This window comes from Gambusia affinis, linkage group LG19, assembly GCF_019740435.1.
Source record: "Gambusia affinis linkage group LG19, SWU_Gaff_1.0, whole genome shotgun sequence".
Lineage (NCBI taxonomy): Eukaryota > Metazoa > Chordata > Actinopteri > Cyprinodontiformes > Poeciliidae > Gambusia > Gambusia affinis.
Window position 1 is genome coordinate 1027911 of NC_057886.1, and position 18994 is coordinate 1046904.

General features: G+C 37.9%; 1 protein-coding gene across 2 annotated transcripts; it reads left to right on the forward strand.

The window, feature by feature from the left end:
* The first annotated feature begins 12129 nt into the window (after positions 1-12129).
* hoxb8a (homeobox B8a) lies at positions 12130-18107 on the forward strand. Of its 2 annotated transcripts, none has more exons than XM_044099034.1 (2): positions 12130-13110; positions 16354-18107. In XM_044099034.1, the coding sequence occupies exons 1-2, from the start codon at positions 12678-12680 to the stop codon at positions 16743-16745; spliced, it is 825 nt and encodes a 274-aa protein (XP_043954969.1). In that variant the 5' UTR covers positions 12130-12677; the 3' UTR covers positions 16746-18107. The 2 variants fall into 2 exon arrangements, with proteins under 2 accessions (XP_043954969.1, XP_043954968.1); XM_044099033.1 differs by having other exon boundaries at positions 12144-13110; positions 16351-18107.
* The last annotated feature ends 887 nt before the right edge of the window (positions 18108-18994 follow it).

The window sequence follows — 18994 nt, forward strand, 5'->3', positions numbered from 1 at the left end:
GTGATACTTAGGATTGATTTTTCCTGTTTGTTTCTGCTGCTGTTTTAACGTGATAGTTCTGACCATTATCATTTGAGGATATCTTCTAAACATTTATGATTATTATGCTTCAATCAAAAACTGGTGGTGGCTATCTTGGCCAGCCTTTCTGTCTCTGTGCTGTTGTGTGAAATGTGGACATGAATGGCAACTAGTTTGCATTTGGGAAATTCTTGTGTGAGTGGAGTGTTAGTCAATGTGTGAGTGCAGGTGAATGCTGGTAAGTGTGTTTATGGGCAGATAAGTGCGTGTGGGTGTGTGGGCGTGTGGTGAGGGGTACCCTGTAAGATATACCCATGGTCATCTTACAGGGTGGTGAGTTGAGTGTCAGCAAGTGGATGTAGGTGAGTGATGGTGTGAGCGCAGGTGTGTACACAGGGCTGGGGCATGAACAGGTGAGTTTGGGTGAGTGTATGTAGATGTGCCCTGTGACAGTCTGGCGACCTGTCCAGGGTGTACACCGCCTCTCGCCCGGAAAGTAGCTGGAGATAGGCACCAGCAACCCTCCCGACCCCATTAGGGACAAGTGTGAACAGAAAATGGATGGATGGATGGATGGTATGTAGATGTGTGTGAGTGTGGAGGAGTGTAACCTGGTCAACTAGAATGGTCCTATCCAGACAAGAGCTACAAATTTTAAAATGAGCAGCATTACACCCTCCGTTTATGAGAGAAAATGTTTACATGGTTTGTGCATGCCTCAAGTCATTTTGAACAGGTTATTTTGTTGTGTGGTAAATCTATCTAAAGGCATTGCTTGCTGGAAATATTGCTAGAAAAATAATTAAAATGTCTTAACATGAAACATTTCTAATTTATTGTACACAAAGCAAGTAACCTTGTGTTTCATGATGAAATAAGTCAAATATGTTGAATATAATTTTTTTTGAAACACATTATTTTGCTGTACTATGGATTATTATTTTGTTGTCCATGTTGTGCTGTCTGAATTATATAGTTTGGTGTCAGTCTGATGAGTCTTTTCTTGTGAATTTATTTGATAGTGATCAGTAATGAGTTAGACTGTTGGTGTTTTGGAAAAGAGGAGAGGAAAAGATATGATAAAGATGAAGTAATGCAAAGCCAAATTGATTTAAACGCTCATTGTTTTACTGTGGTTTCTTAAACTTTATAGACATTGTGTTGTTTACTGTCTTAGTTTTTGCTCTCCTGACTAAATGAGTATATTGAGATTTGCTGTGAATTAATCTGGCTAGTGACCTTGAAATTAATCCATATAATGTAAACCATGTGGTCACAGTAAGAATCTTTATGAGAACAAACTTCTACTTCAGTTTTCTTTTCTTCTTGTATGTTTTCCTCCCCTCTTCTCTTTGCATTGTATCTCATGCTTTGAGCACTGTCACTGCTCATCATAGATTCATATTAAATTTAAGACCCTATGCCAGTCTGACTGTTTTGGTTTCTGCTTCTTTTTGTAATTTTTTATTTTCAGGTTTTTTGTGTTTGTTTGGTTTTTTTATACAGAGAAAGAGAGCAAAGGCAATTAATTTGTTTAAAATATTTTTTTTCAGCGTGAAACTTGGATGAGACAGGAATGGGAACCTCTCTTATATTTTCACCCTTTGAAAAAAACTCAAAAGATGGATACAGAACAGAATGAGATGTTGAGAAAGATTTGGATGAGTAAACCATGTGGTTCAAATATGTCTCCTCAGTCGGGTCTCTACTGCTGTACACTGGCGCTTAAAGGAAAAGGGCGTCAGTCTGGCTGCAACACCAAAAGAAATCATAATTCCCTCTACATACACACACATACACACATACACACAAATAGTTGACAAATGCATTCACTGGGGGCCTCATCATGCATCCATTAGGAGTTTGCAATGCCATTGTGGTTCCTGTTTGTCTTTATACAGAATGTCGCTGATCCACAGTATGATTAGAATTTCCAGGCTGTTATTACTTCTCTTTACATTTTTATGTTTCCAGATTTTTTTATAGGTGTAGTTGCAGTTTTTTTTTAATATCATTTAAGCACAATTTAGAAAACATCGGCTAGTTCTTCAGCACACTTCAAACAATTACCACAATACTTCAGAATGTTTTCAATTTGCAACAATTCAGTCAAAACTTAAAATTTCTGATTAAAACTCTGTTTTGTTGTCTAAACATTCTGTACATCCATCATGTGGTCTCATTGTTTGACTCAGTAAGACATGTCTTTGCTTATCTTACACATGTTTTTTTTTTGTTGTTGTTGTTTTTTATTGCTTAAGCACAATTTTGAAAACACAGGACCCAGTTTTTTTCAACAATATACAGAACATATGTTAGCAATAACAAAAACTTATCTTACTACTCAATGGACCTCTAAAGTGAGAGCAAACAGAAACTACCCAAAAGTGTTTTTAATATCACAATCAGTTGTGGTTGTTGCTAAAAATGTTCAGGTTAAATGAAAATAGTAATTTTTTTGAGTTCAAGCAGTAACTGAGTGCTGGCAGGATGTCAACTCAAACTCTGCAGTCTTGATTATTTTTTCTGCTTGGCTTGCCAAAACAGTTCAATAGTTTAGCACTTACAAATTAGCAGGTCACATAAACAATAGTGTCTGCAAAGTGTATGTAAATTCCCTCGGAGATAATATACGTAAACACAGCTATCTGTTTTCTCTATATACCCATAGAGGAGGGCTTGGGGGGGCGCTGAATGTTCCAAACCACAGTGGTCAATGGACAGGGTACACCTTGGATGAGTCGCCAATCCATCACAGGGCAACACTGAGACAAACAACATTGCAGTCAACCCTAGGAGTAATTCAGAATGACCTAATAGCATGCACAGTTTGGATGTAGTTATGAGGCCAGAGCACCTGGAGAAAACCCCTACAAGAACTGAAATGACTTGAAAGTTCCATGTAGAAAGATCTGAACTCATTCACTGGAACCTTCTTGCTGAAAGGCAAACTTGTTAACAACTGAACCACTTTGAAGCTCTCGGACAATTTCAACAAATTATCATGTGGTGCCTCATGTTTAATATGAAGGCATAAAAGAACACAGTTTTGCATTGATGTGTATGAACAGTTATTCTCATTTGGTTGTATTAAATATGATTACTGGATTTACTGAGTGGTGCTATCCAAAACTGAAAAGTATTGTTCTTCAGTTTTATTTGTAATTTTTACTCTGACATTTCGATTATCTTAAAAAGATGGGAGGTGTTTTAATAACCACATACACACAGAGAAATTCTTAATTTGAAAACTTACATGAGTGTATCACACTGCCACTAAGACTGTGGTCTAAACTTTACCCATATTGTAGCTTTACCAGTTGCTACTTGGAAGCATGGAAGAAGGACAGGAGCTACAGACAACCAGTTAGGTGAGAATAATATGCCTTCTTCCAACATTTCTGACATTACAACACAGAAGAATTTCTTCTTTGGATCAGTTTCTCACCTAACTGATAGCCCACCAGATATTTAAGTTTACCTGGTACTTTTAACTCTTAAACTGTACTGGCTACAGAAATCCATCAAGTCTTGATAAAAGTTCAAAAGCATTTACCATTTATTTAAGTTTGACAAAACGTTAAACTTCAGCACCTTATTTATGTGTTGTGCCCGATCTTATGAACCGATCTGCTTTGTCAGTAATTCTACTCTGCTCTTGGTAAGTCGGACTTGGTCACATGTATAAATATATGTAGGCCAGTTTTTTACTGCAGTTCAGTCTCAAAACGTCACCAGCAAATCTGGAACCTTCCTTCTGTGCTGCTGATGATTTGCAGCATCAATACAATAAGCTGTTTATAAAAGGGGTAAATATTTGGATGCAGTTTTCTCTGCATTTTTCTGCAATATCTAAAATTATTTTAACATGCAAACACCTATATTTGATCAACTTTACTTTAGATTACAAGTTCCATGACTGCAGTCTATGAAATATGATATAGTACTCTAAAGTAGCTAGCAGGCTTAGAGATTCATGAAATTTACAAGCCCTGTTCCCCAGCTGTAAACCTTCCTCCATCCAAGGCCTGCTCTCCCATGGAGAGACAAAAGCTGCATGCCTTCTCCCCCAACTCTCTGTGTGTGTGGGGGGGTGTTTATTGGTTTATGATGGTCTTTTGGTGTTGCAGCCAACAGACACCCTCTTCATTTAGGCTTCAGTGTACAACTAAAGAGACACATATTTTAAACACATGCTGGCTCATCCAAATCTCCATCTTACTTCCCTTTCATTATAGGTCAAAGAGAGTTCACATAGTTTATAGATCTATGTTTGCATTTGTCCTCAAAATGTCCCTTTCAAACCAAATTCAGCCTAAAAAAGGAAACAAATAATAAACCTTTTGTAACCAATGTGGACCAAAGAGATAGAACTGCCCAATGTTAAATTACGAATTAACTGTCACTAATCTTTTTTTTAACAACAAAACAATAAATTAAGGAGGACCTTTCTGAAAACATAATGTAAGCTAAAATATTTCAAGACTGAACAGGTCATAGTTTAGTGCAAATAGATTTTAGAACAGATGAGAAAACAAATAATGGACATCTTGGTGAAAACCTTTCCAAATCTTTTGGGACCAGCGGCAGAGCCATTATCTGAAAAAAGAAAAGAAAAAAAAGGAAGCATGGTGAATCTTTTCTTGCTAACCCCAGCAAAGTTATTTCAAGAGTTCACTATCCAAAAAAGAAAGAAAAATGCTCAAGTACATCTGAAGTATGTCACTTGCAGCAGTAGAGATCAGACTTCATGGTTTGAGAATGAGAACTAGATAAGAAAGAACAGAAGCCTGTTTAACACTAACCAGATTTTTTTTGAAGAGCCGAAGAATTTGGAGGAAATATTCTGGTCACTGACCAGAGAAAACTTGCCATTTTTAAAAAGTGTTAATTCTACATGGCATAAAATTAACACAGCATCTGACACACTAAATATTAGACTAAAAACTAAACAACATGGTAATGGCAGTCTGATGGACTGAACTTGCATTGCTACTTCTATCTATCAACAGACGGATAGATAGATAGATAGATAGATAGATAGATAGATAGATAGATAGATAGATAGATAGATAGATAGATAGATAGATAGATAGATAGATAGATAGATAGATAGATAGATAGATAGATAGATAGATAGATAGATAGATAGATAGATAGATAGATCGATAGATCGATAGATAGATAGATAGATAGATAGATAGATAGATAGATAGATAGATAGATAGATAGATAGATAGATAGATAGATAGATAGATAGATAGATAGATAGATAGATAGATAGATAGATAGATAGATAGATAGATAGATAGATAATAAATGTGTTCTACTCCTCTGTGTTTTGCTGTTTTACTCAGAGATCACATTGGTCTCTTTTTAGTGTACTTCAATGGCTTTCTCTGGTCAACAATATCTTGAAATTTCCCCACAGAATGAAAAAACCAAAAACAAATGAAAGTTATTCAAACATAATGTCTTTTCTAAAATTAGAAATTCTAAATTAATTGCTACCTGGCTTCCATATTTCTGTGTTTGCAGCTTGACTGGTGTCATCAGGCTTCATGGACAAGTGAAGCTAAGTATCATTAAATAATCTGCACAGTCACAAAAAGTAGTCTGACTGAATCCAGCCCTAACCTGGTGCTTTTATGAGTCTGTCTCATATCTTCTCTAATCCCTTTCCTGGTGGCCACCTTTAATGAGGTTAGTTCTGCTGGAGATTTTCTGTCCAAAGAAAATGACGCTGTCTACTGTTCATGGAAGTCAGAACAGAATGGGAAGTCCAGAGTCAATGCAACTGATTTCAAAGAAAAAGTTTTCTTCTCAAGAATGTTCCAATTGCTAAAGGAATGGTCATTCAAGTATTGAATTTGACTGAATTAAAATCTCAATCTGAATTGTCTTCCTATAATTTACCGATGCATAAAATGGAATACCCTATTTAAGACATAGGGTATTTAATTTTTGTGGTCCAATAATAATAATAATAAACTACATTTCGTGTTTAATATAAGAAAATTTTAATCAGTACAATATTTTTCTTTGTATGTTTGATATTATTATTTAGAAATAAAAGGAAGAAGAACAGAGTAATGGTTGCATATGGAGACATTCTAAGAAATATGTATTAATTGTTTATTTTCTAAATGTGGTGAAATGAACCCTTAATAATGTGTCAATGTAATGTTTAACTTTAAAAAGTGCATAAGTAATTCAAAAGGATCAAGAATAGCTCTACTGGTTTAAAGATGATAATAAGTTGTTATGTATTTAATAACAATTACAAAATCTTCTATTAAGAACAATATGAAAAGCAGTTCAATTATCCGTCCTGGTAGAGAGTTAGTCAGCACTCTGTGTTGAATAATTGCTTTTAGTAAAGTGTAACTCTTTGTGTTTCATGCTTTCATTAATGAGATCACGCCTTTGTTTTCAGAATGACTTTCAGGAAGAAGTGGAATCTGTTTTACAATCAGCCTATAGTGAGACAGAAAACAGCGGCTGTCACATGCAGAATGTTTTGTTTTCAGATATTCTGGACGTATTCATGAAATAGAATTTTGATCAGTCTTAAGTTTCAAATCAGTGATGGATTTTGCCAAGGAAAACATAACATGGTGTTCACTGAAATGCCTCAAATTAAACTCCATAAAATGAAATATTTCATACCATGTAAACGAATTCAATCTTGTTTTCCTAAATAAATTACACCTGATTTCAAACGTAACTCTGAAGAAAATGTCAATGATCCAACTGGTTAATCTGATGTTAGTTTGCTATTGATGTAGTGATGTTACTGTCTTATTTGTCACCAAACACTTCTCACATGAACACCATGCGGATCTCTGCCTCCAGTCCCGTTCTTTTGAATCATTGACCAAGAGGAAACCCTCTCTGCTGTGATTTAGAGGAAGTTAAATAAGCTTTAGGGTTTAAACTGACAATGGGGTCTAAGTAAATTTGAAAAGATATTCTCTATAATTTCCTGGCAGACATAGCAACGAGATGTTTCTCAATTCGACGTCCTTATATTTTCTCTGTCTACAAATGAATTTCCATTGTAAAGTTTAGATCCACAGCCACGACATGCGCCTCGTACCCCCTGGATCTGAAGGAGTTCTCTATATGCAGAAACTGAGTTGAAAGCAAAAGTTGTCCATGTTTTTTCGTTTTTGTACATACTTAATCAGTGTGCCCGGCTCCAACTGCAGTGGCTGCGCCGCACATGTTCAACCCGCACAGAGGAATCCTGTTAATGGCATGAGAGGCAGATATGCTTCCAGCTTGTGTAAACGTTCCTGCTGCTTCTGACCGGGTCGGAAGACTGAAGGTAACAACCGAAGTATTTGTTGGGTCAAAATATTAGAAGCATAGCTTTAATATGACAGCTGTCACAATAATAAAAACAATTAAAATAAAATAAAATAAATAATAAAACGTTACATTTGAAACACATTTTCATTTGGGGCTGAATGTTTGCTAAATGCAGCAGGTACCTTCGCAGCATGCCTCGTAACAGAAAGCATATTTCGTGAATTAATCACGGTAGTTGTGAATAATATTTGGAAAATCTCACACTAACATGAAGCCAAATATGAGACTAAATTATGTTTTGCTCTATATTTCCAATTGTTTTTATTTTTAAACTTGGAGCCGCTGTTTTTAATAGATATCTTGATGGTCCATTGCAGAAAACATGAATAATAAGAACATAAATAAATAGTGTCGTGTTAAAAAATAAAAAAATGCCATTTGAGATCTGCTGCAGTGGAAATCCAGATGATCTATAGGCGTTATGGTAAAAAATATTCCTGCAAATACATCTTGTAAAAGCCGGCGCCTTAATTAGGACGGCGGTACTTGTTTCATTTCTCATATTTGAGTTGCATATGATTAAAAAATTTGAAAAAACATTGATAGGATTTTTCCCTTCGGGCCACTTAAGGCTTGGCAGCTTTCCCTTATCCTTCGCCTCCACTGTTTCTTTATGCGTCAGCTGTCGTGCACACTTCCTTTCACTATTCCACAAAGAGAAACAGAGTGACAGACGCAGGAAGTGCTGCCTCTTCCACGCGTCCCACGGCCCACGGTTAAAAAACACGGAGGCTATGTTGTGCAGAGGGAAGCAGAATCCCGGTGCGGATGCTTTGGAGAAGAAGGCACTGCCGGGTGTCGTAAAAAACAGCAAAGAGGAAGAAGGAAAAGAAGGCAAGGGGAGAGAGGGAGAGAGGGGATTCCGCTCGCAGAGAGGCGCAATAAAAGAATATGACGGCAATAAAAGTTTATAGCGTATAAATTTCTGAAGGTTAAGAACTAAACGGCTGTAAAACAAACACGCCGTGAGGAATAAAGGGGTGAGGCGAGAAAACCTCCATAGATAAAAGAAACAGAAAAGTTTCAGAAAACCCCTGTTCTCTCAAGCTCCCACCGGTTGACAGAGCGTCACAGGACAGAATCAATGACAAAATGAGAAGAATAAACATAATGCTGCCGGAATGGAAAACCCTGGACATTCAGGGAAGTAGGCCACAAATTTATGTGTGATGAGAGAGGAAAAAATGAGCCCTGCTGCAGCAGCGGGAGAGCAGGAGAAGCATCCTTCCTTCATTTCCTCCTCTTTTGGTGGTTTTAGTTGTCCACCAGGGTACGGGGTGCTCTCTCTATCCCTCTCTCTCTTTCTGTTTGTGTGTGTGTGTGTGTGGGTGTGTGTGTGTTTTCTCCTCTCTCGACCGCCTTTTGTCTCCCTCTCTTGCATACTAACAGCAGGCGCCATTAATTTCCACATCCAAACACGTGATTTTTGCAGCCAAAGGAAGCGCTGCTCGTTCAGGCCGGACTTGGTCCGAAGCTTCTTATCCGGCTTTTAATGGACAGTTGGATCGGGCTGCTCTCATTCACTGAATTTACTGACAAAAATAGAGAACCCGGCTGTCAGTGCATCATCTTACCTATTATGCTGTGATTATAATGCATTCATTTGTAGGGTTTTGATAAAAACATTGACTTACAGAATTTGAGACTTTTCAATATGTGCAACCCGTTTTCACTCCCAACTCGATATGTGACGTGCATGTGTGCGTGTGAGTGAGTGAGTGTGTTCTTGTGTTTGTCGTTGCAGAGATTGTGTAGCTGGGTGTTTCCATTGAAGTTAAAGCAAAGGTACGTGCTGTATTCTCTTCAGAATTACTGCCTTTAATTTCACATTTCACACACACACACACACACGCACACACACACACACACACACACACACACACACACACACACACACACACACACACACACACACCGGCCCCAAACACATATCTAGTATTGTTTTTCTGATATAACTGACATTCTGACAGGCTGATTCCTGTTTATATCTTTTATAAAGATTTAGAGTTTAGTTTTTTGGGGTGATGTGAGATCTGTTTTTACTATTTCATCTATACCTAGTTTTTGTAATTTATTTACATTTGTAAATCTTATTGTTAAGATTTATGATTTATCCTTATGGCTTTCTATCCGGTGCCTCTGCTTTGTAAATGACCAGCAGCAAATGTAAGATTTCTGATGATATGGCATTAAACAATTCGATTTCACAACGTCTTCTATTGCTCATAGAATTACATTTAGGCCTATCACATCTATTCTTTCTTACTTTAATTTAGCATTTTTATTTTTATACTCTCCGGTTGCCTGAGTCTGTCCCGTGTAGAAACCAGTTGATGTGCCACCTATATTAGGACTTAGTAGCAGCACAGAGCCACATGGCGGTTTATCCTCTTTATGTCATTGCTACGTTCGGCCGCTTGGTGGGGATCTTGCTCCACTGATAAAGTAGTTGTTGATTTCCATGTTAACTTCCGCCCTGAGTTATGCTTGTAGGATCTCTCTTACAAACGGGAAGAACTCAGTCTGATTTTATTTTCATTGTGACAAAGTTTACTTAATGTTACTTCAGCAGACGCTGTGAGCTCGTCAGCGTTTATATTACAATTTTGCTTCTCAGGAACCGGAAGCAGTCCCATGTCGTTTCAACCTGTGGAGAGTTTAAAAAAAATTGAGGCCTCAGATAATAATCCACATGTAACCGGGATCCTCAGCCTATGTGGAATTTTAAGTTAGAAAATGAACATACAAAGACTTAATGCACCTTCCTGATTTGGACGTGTTCACCATGCGTGCCCCTGTGGACTGGTTTGTACAGAAAAACAAACAAACATAAAAAAAAACAACAACAACACAATAGGAAGATGCGCAGCACAGAAGCTTTTTTATATTCAGTAAAATGTATCGAGCTTTTTATTTAGGCTTCACCCAGTGGAGAGATTAGCAACTTGAAAAGCGAAATGTCGCTTTGTTGATTCAAACGCAGACGCATAAATTGACTGACTTCTAAAATGTAGCCGTTTGTTGGGTATCGGCAAAAAAAAAACCCGGACATTCTGTGTTAATGGTCTCACAAAGATAAGGGAAATTGGTAAGGACAATAGTCAGGTAATCTCTGTATGAGGTAAAGTAACTATGTTGTGCACCAAGCCCCCATCTCATTATACAGACAACAGATTTTTCAAGCCAATCCTTTATTGCACTAGTAAAACACGGCGCGGAGGAGTTCCAATAAGATCATATTCTCGGCAATAAATTGAAAACTTACTGCGAAAATTACTTCAGCTGATGAATTGCAACAAAGTCTGTACTTCTCGCAAATGCTGGCCTCATTTGTGTTCTCCAGTCTAAGTGTTGTAAGAAGTAAATAATTGAAACATGGTGCAATGACATTTGCTTTTGATGAAACGAGCAAAAAAACAAAACCAAAAAAAAAAAACAAGCTGGAGATAAAACCAAATTCATATTCAAAGAATGAGAAAAAAACAGCCACGATACAGAAACATTGTTTGTGACATCTTAAAAGAGTATTAAAAATATATTTATTAATAATAAAGTTATTTCACGTCGTGGGCTTGGCTGTGTGTGTGTGTGGGGGGGGGGGGGATGTTTGTGTGTGTGTGTGCGTGTGTACGGAAGGGTTCAGGTGAAAGAGGGCTTTTGTTTTGTTTTACATTTACATTTTCATAAGATATTCCGTCTCTAGCTCTAATCATATTTAGAGATGGGGGTGGAGGTGGAGGTGGATGAGTTGGTGTGAGAAGAAAACGCCACAAGGCGTTTACAGGCTCCGGGTGTCTAAAGGGCGCGTCTTAATCCCCTTCCCTCCCAATTTAGTTTCTCTATTGGAGCGAGGTAAACACAGTGTCACCCCGCTTTACACTATTTTATAGTTTGTTAAAGCGTTTACAACCACTTTGTCCAAGACTATTATCCTCCCCGGCCCTTCTCACATGTTTATGGAGATCATATTTCTAAAAGTAGTTTCTCCGATCTTCAGAGAGACGCTTCGAAGCTCGTTTATTTTCTTCACCAGTAGCAGCGGTCATGAAAAGGGAAAGCAAAGAAAGCTCCCACAGCTGACTCTAAAACGTCCATTACATTTATAGGCAAGATCTTGTAAAAGCTGCAACCAATTAGGAAGCGCGACTCTTTTTCTCTCTGCTCTGGCTCAATTCTCCTCTCTGTAGGCCGTTCCGACATGTTCGGCCTCCCAGTAACGTTACACAATTCAGCGAGATACATAAGAAAGAGCGACTGTAACTGACCAGTACATAAACCTCCACCTCTATCCACCCATCCACACTCACAACTATTCTTCTCTAGTTAGTTTGAAGTGTACATTTGATGATACGCAGAGCGGGAGAATTCTCCTTTATGTCACTGTTCGCTCCCTGCTCGACGCCGGCAGCTCCTCTGACTAATTGTCTTTCTCTGCCAACCTCTGTATTAAGAGTCAAGTTCCTCCAGTTAAATGATTTAAAAAGGCGCTGATTCGGCGAAGGACTTTAGAGTAAAAGGGTTCAATGTCAAGTTTGGGTCTTCTCTACATTTGCCTAAAAGATGGAGAATTGTTAATAGACGCAAATTAGAAATGACACACACACACACACACACACACACACACACACACACACACACACGGATGCCATGGCTGAGGAAAGAACGTGCAGGAGAGGGAGCTAGAGAGAGAGAGAGAGAGAGAGAGAGAGAGAGAGAGAGAGAGAAAGAGTGAGAGAGAGCAAGAGAGAGAGAGAAAATATGAAACAAGTCATTTGCAAAGGAGTAAATCACGGAAAGCTGGGTGAGAGCGCGACAGGCTCCCGGTTCCAGCGATTCCACTGGAATTGTGATTGTGATGCGCAGGAGTCTTTCTTCTCTGCTGCTTCTTCTTGTCTTTGTTCTTCTTTTTCTCTTTCTCCGCCGGATTTCCAATGGAACCGTGCTGATTGTTGTACTGTTGTTGCAGTTGCTTTGCCTTTTTCCTTGCCATCCCTGCTCTGGCAGCTTCTTGTCGCCGTTACTCACACTGCAACCAGCTAGTGTGTTGTGGCTGTGAGGGAAAGCTGAACAGCCCCGGCGGCGGACCCGATTCTCTTTCCCCCATCTTGGTCTGTGTGTGTGTGTATGTGTGTGTATGAGTGTGTTGTCGGCGTGTTACTGCCTCTCAGCACCGCACAGAAGCAGGGGGAAACAATAAAAAGAGAAAGAAAAACACACACCAGAAAGTCCACTTTGACTGTGCTGAACCAAACGCACGTTTAAGAATATCCATTACACGAAAGATGAGTTCATATTTTGTAAACTCGCTCTTCTCGAAATATAAAAGTGGAGATTCGTTACGGCCAAACTACTATGAGTGTGGTTTCGCACAGGACCTGGCCGGCAGCCGGCCCACGGTGGTCTATGGACCGGGATCCGGCGCTACCTTCCAGCATACTCCGCAGATCCAGGACTTCTACCACCACAGCGCCTCCTCGCTCCCAAGCAACCCCTACCAGCAGAGTCCGTGCGCGGTCACATGTCACGGCGAGCCGGGGAACTTTTATGGATATGACGCACTGCAACGACAGACGATTTTTGGAACCCAAGACACCGACTTGGTCCAGTACAGCGACTGCAAGCTGGGTGGCGCGACCGGACTGGGCAACGAGGACACGGAGGGAACCGAGCAGAGCCCTTCGCCGACACAACTGTTTCCCTGGATGAGACCACAAGGTGAGAAAACGGCAGTGCCGCTACAATAGCCTTGTCTTCATATTTATGGCTTTCTTTTTACTTTAATCAGAAGTGCTTATTTATAAAGCACTTCTGGGTTTCTCGTCTCACTCCTTTAATTCCCTTGTAAACAGGGATACAATATTCCAGGGCAAATGTGATTAGACAACATAATAAAATATGCACTAAATATATCTGCGTCGAAAGAAAAGGTAAAATTTTCACGCGCAATTGACTTCGGCTACACAAACATTCCGACTAGACGTAAGCTCTAGAACAGATAGAAAATAAGAGAATAGATACACAAGATTGTAGAGCAGCAGCACCGCTCTACCCTCACTACCGTTACCCTCACTTAGATACCAGATATACATGTAGTGGACTACATATATATATATATATATATATATATATATATATATATATATATATATATATATATATATATATATATATATATATATATATATATATATATATATATATATATATATATATATATATATATATATATATATATATATATATATATATATATATATGTTTTGGGGATTTTGGGGCGACCGCCAAAATGGGAATGAGAAAAGTAAGCATTGAATAGTTTAATCTACAGGAGTCTGTTTTGTTTGAACTCATATTTCTTAGGCTTCGCCGCTTGTGTGTGTGTGTGTGTGTGTGTGTGTGTGTGTGTGTGTGTGTGTGTGTGTGTGTGTGTGTGTGTGTGTTTGCGTGAGCTCGCGCCCGTGTGTATGTGTGCATGTGTGAGAGTCCGGTACTTTGTTATTCGTGTCTTGGCTGGGGTTTAAAGCGTGTCCTCAGACGTGAAAAGTATTTTTAGTTTTTCTACTTGCTTTCTTGTCTTCGTCATCTATGAGGATCAAAAGTTACATTTTCTGATTTTCGTGGATACTTACTCATTTATTTTTCATTTGGAATTTCTGTTTTTTTCTTCTCGTTATTGTGGGTGGTGCTTCTTTACCCCCAAGTCTCATAACTTATATATTTTTGCTCTGATGGAAGTTGTCTTTCTTTGCTTCTCTGGTTGTGACAACTTCCTCCATGTCTGAGCCATAAATACGAAATATTAATGACTAATGACTGTAGGTATTAAATGCGTGCCGTCTTACAGAGTTTCTCCTTATCACGATAATAAAAAGTCACAGCAATATTCTGCAGAACAGCAGTTTCATTTCTGGCATGATGTCGAGGGTAACGATTGTCACAGAACAATCAGTAACAATTCGCTCGTGTGGAGCATAGGGGAGGATGAATTGAAACTCCACAGATACACTGCATTTCTGTGAAAACCTCTCTTCGCCAAACGGTGCGCATTTCACGATCAATGTTATAAAATGGCATTGGGCCTCTGCTACACCTCCAGCCAGCCTCCAATAGAAGGAAATGTGTTCGAGCACGCCCAAGCCAAGGCTTTATATAGCTTACAACTAGGGAGATAGTCACTTGGCCCCAAATTATATATATATATATATATATATATATATATATATATATATATATATATATATATATATATATATATATATATATATATATATATTATCGCTTGCTCGTATGTTCGTTTTTAAGTGGTACAAGGTAAAGTTCGTAACGTCGTAAATGAAGTTGGTTGAGTCATTCATTTTAGCTCTAACTCATCTGGCCTTTTTATTATCAACATATTTAACTACAGATTAAATGTTTGCAGACTTTGAAATAAAGTTTAGACGCAATTTAATGTGACAATACAGATTTGTACAGATTTGTAGAAGTCTGCTGTTTGATATGTGGATGGAGGATACATGTTCCCATTAATGCTCATCTCAAAGAAGCATTCATACCTGTCGGTGTTAGAAACTAATAGGGTTTTCCATTCCCGTTATTTTGTGGTTGGAAAGAGCTTTTGCTTTTCTTTTGTACCCACTGAAACCAAGCAGCGCCGTTAGAGCAAAAACAGAACCTTTACATCACCTACAAGTCCGCGCACGTTGACAAAGGCATCTTTATTTAAACTCGTGGCTCTTCTGCAAAAAGCAGTTCTGTTACTCCAGATGGACACACTGCAGAGACGTCCCGAATTATTTAGAATGAAGAGCTCTCTGAAGATTCAAAGGAGGATTTGATTAATTGCGGGTGTATTATAAATCTTATTTTGCTATTTAACTGCAAGCTTGATATGATCACTTGGACTAAATGAAGTTTACTTAATAGAACGCTGTTTTTAGTTTCAAAGTCAGAGTTTCGTTTTGAAAGCTCATCCAGAAACGTTGTGACAGCGCGTTGTCTGCACAGGTTCATAGACATACTCCATATAACATGGAACTCCACTGATATTATAGTTTAACGATTCGCAAAGATAAATGCAATCCTTATTTGTCCTCAAATATTTGAATGCTGCCATTTTATAGGCACCGCGTTTGACAAAATATGAAATAGTGACGGTTAAAAAGACCTTTTTTACTTTAAAGCTTTTCTAGTAAAATATGTTATTCTTTTAATACTCCATCGCTTTTTTTCTGTCAGATAATGTCATAAATATATTATCTCAGCTTCAGAAATGACTTGTCATATCTTCCAGTCTGTGGTGATGAAGGAAAATAAATGTTATATATTGTCTCTTAGCAGTTATTTATGCTTCTGGTGGTTTTGGAAAATGTAAAAACAAAGTTTTGTTTTAATCCTTTATTCCTTTCCACAATTTTAATTACACGTGGATCGTTAAAAGATACCTTAATTTTCAGTTTTGTTTACTTTGGATGTCATTTTGTCTGCATGCCCAAATGCGTGTTGTATGTGTATGTGTGTGTGAGCCCATGCACCTGTTTTCAAATCTTTTTAACAGATAAAGCTACATTCATTTGATTCTTTGTCTGAATCAGAAATTTATACAAGTGTGACGGACTGCTTCAGTAAATTAGAAGTGCTTTCTTTTTTCTTTTTTTTTTAAACATGTTTTAAGACTTTCAGTTGGACGAAAGTCGATTGTCTCTGAGAGAAGCTGCACAACAAAACCATCACAAACTTGTCCAAAATGTTCTTTCTCCCCCTAGAACGTTAGAGACATATTCCATTGACCACACAATAGACCTGTCAGAGTCGATATAAGAAAACGACGATTCCTTAAAAATGCTGTTTACTATATCAAATTAAAAAGTGAGACGAATGCAGGGTTCCTATTATTATTGTTTTTATTAATTCTTCTCTACATGTCTTCTTTCATCTTTCTCTCTCACCTTTCCCCAGTAGCTGCTGGCAGAAGAAGAGGTCGGCAGACCTACAGTCGCTACCAGACTCTGGAGCTGGAGAAAGAGTTCCTGTTCAACCCCTACCTAACCAGGAAACGCCGAATCGAGGTGTCGCACGCATTAGCGTTGACAGAGCGGCAGGTTAAGATCTGGTTCCAGAACCGCAGGATGAAGTGGAAAAAGGAGAACAACAAGGACAAGTTCCCCAGTAGCAAGAGTGAACAGGAGGCGGTGGAACGGGAGAGGAGGGAGAAGGAACTGCGAGAGGCCGGTGGTGGTAGCGGTGGAGGCAGTGGAGAAGGGGATGGAGTGGCAGGCACTGGGTCGGGTACGGCGGGGTCTCAGGGCTCCGTCAGTGAGGACTGCTGTGAGAAAACACACAAACAAATGTAAAGAGAGAGGCAGAGAATTTTGAGGGATCGGGTTTGGTTAATCTAAATGGCCAACAAAGGTGCTGGTTGAAGTTGGATCAGTGGACTATTTTAACTTTAACGAGGCCAATAAACTACCTGTTCTCCACGTGATTCGTCAGATGAGTTTCCAGAATTGTAAGAGCGACGAGTTGGAAGGACTGAAGGTCTGATGACAGTCAAAACCGCAGGAAAGAACTATAAAGCAAAAAGCAAAAAAAAAAAAAAAAAAAGCTATAAAGCTGTAAATCGACTTAATTGGATGGCACTTATCATTCGAACTTGTCAAATATGTAACTCCCACCCCGAGCCCTCACGAACAAGGTAAAAGAAAGAAGATTAAAGGGTAGCTTCCTTTTTTTGTGGAACAAGTATCGTGAAACATTTCTATATTGTTAGAACTTTATCATTAACAGTTTCATCTTTGGCAGCTGTATAGTTTTTAAGTTAAATATGATGGTGCACTTTTTACTGTAATTCTCACGTCAATGTTCTTGTTGTTATGACTATGATTTATGATAATTATGAAGATGATGACGTAGCAATTAATGAAATTTCCAACAACATGAAACTGCCTATTTATGCCGATTTAGTAGGTTGGGTCTCTCATTTTTTACACACTGTCATTTTAGTTCGTTTTTTGACGTAGCCTATGTCAAGGATATTTGTTTTATGTTGTATTCCTATATCGTTTAGGAAAAAGAGCATGCGCACAGTGCAGATGAAAAAAGATAAAAATATAGTAAATAAAAATAACAATAAAATTTGTTGAAAAAACTGGCTATTAAAAATGATTGTTTTCTGGATTGTTCTCTGAGCCAGTGAGAATGATAGTATAAATAACTCGGTCAAATCTTTAAATGTCTCTTTTTGATGTCAACTAGAATTCTCACTGCCTTTTTCATTATTCAGTCTGTACAATGATTCTGTATCTAATCTTGAAATCTCAGTCTCATTTCCCTGTCCTTATTTGTTGTTTCAGTCCCAATAATCCAAACACATTTTGTTAAATGGCAAAAAGTTAACAAAATAACAATTAATCGAGGCATCATTTAATTAATGCTCTGGTCCCCACTCCCTCTTACAGTATTATAGGCCTCTATCAGACCTCTATCATTAAAATACCTCCCATCATCATTGCTATGACAACTTGAGGTTAGATGATTTTCTTATGCAAGGATCAAAAACATGGAATACAAATATTTATTTGTTGATGGAGAACAACTCTGTACAATTTTAGACTGATCCTTTTTGCTAATTTCACCAAGCGCCAGATATTTGTCTTATCTAATCAGGTTTTGTTATTTATTTATGGTAGCAATATTGTTTTATTTTCTAGAGTATAGAGAGGAAGTAATTTGTTTTGCATAATTTCATTGACCTACACATTGTCCACACAATTTTTTCCCAAGGTCACAAATTTACACAGAAAAGATTTCTATAATGTTCAATATTGTTCAGTGTTTGAAATATTTATTCTGCATGTACAATTCATATAAAAAGGGTAAAAATCATCCATCCATCCATCCATTTTATGATTCCTGGTTGTTCTGGGTTGTTTTGAGGTGGACTCACAGCCAATCACAGACCCAACACAAAGATCTACAAGACTGATTAGCAAATTCATTTATCAGCAGTGAGAAATCAAACCAATAAAACGTTTCAAACAAACATTTCAAATAAAATAGTAAACTATCTTCAGTGGGTCATCACTGGCTCATAGTAGTGAGTGAGTAACTGCTCACTCCATACCATGAGTGAGCAGACAAGTCAATCTGAAAACTGTATGAAAAGAAATCATAAATCACCAACTTAAAAATCCCTCCATTGCAACGTAATATTCAAGAAGGAGTTCTCTATATTTGCATGTAAAATTATTCAAAAATATACAACCTAGATGCTATTTGCAAGAAAACACATAGAACAACATAAATTACAACTCTGTACTCAAATTTATAAGCAAAATACCAATTTTAATTACTATTATTATCTAGATGATTCATCCATTTATGACAAAGCCGTGGTTGTTAGTATTTAGTAGAACATTCTGATGCTGCTGTAACAATCTGTAAATATGATTTATAGCCAAACCCCTGCTGTAGAGTGGACAATGGCTTGCAGTTAATTTATGTCTTGAGTTTGTGTGATGTTTTCCAATCCCATCAAACATTTCCAATAGAGACTATAATGCCCACTCTGGTGTCTCCCTGTACATCCTCTGAAACCAAGTTC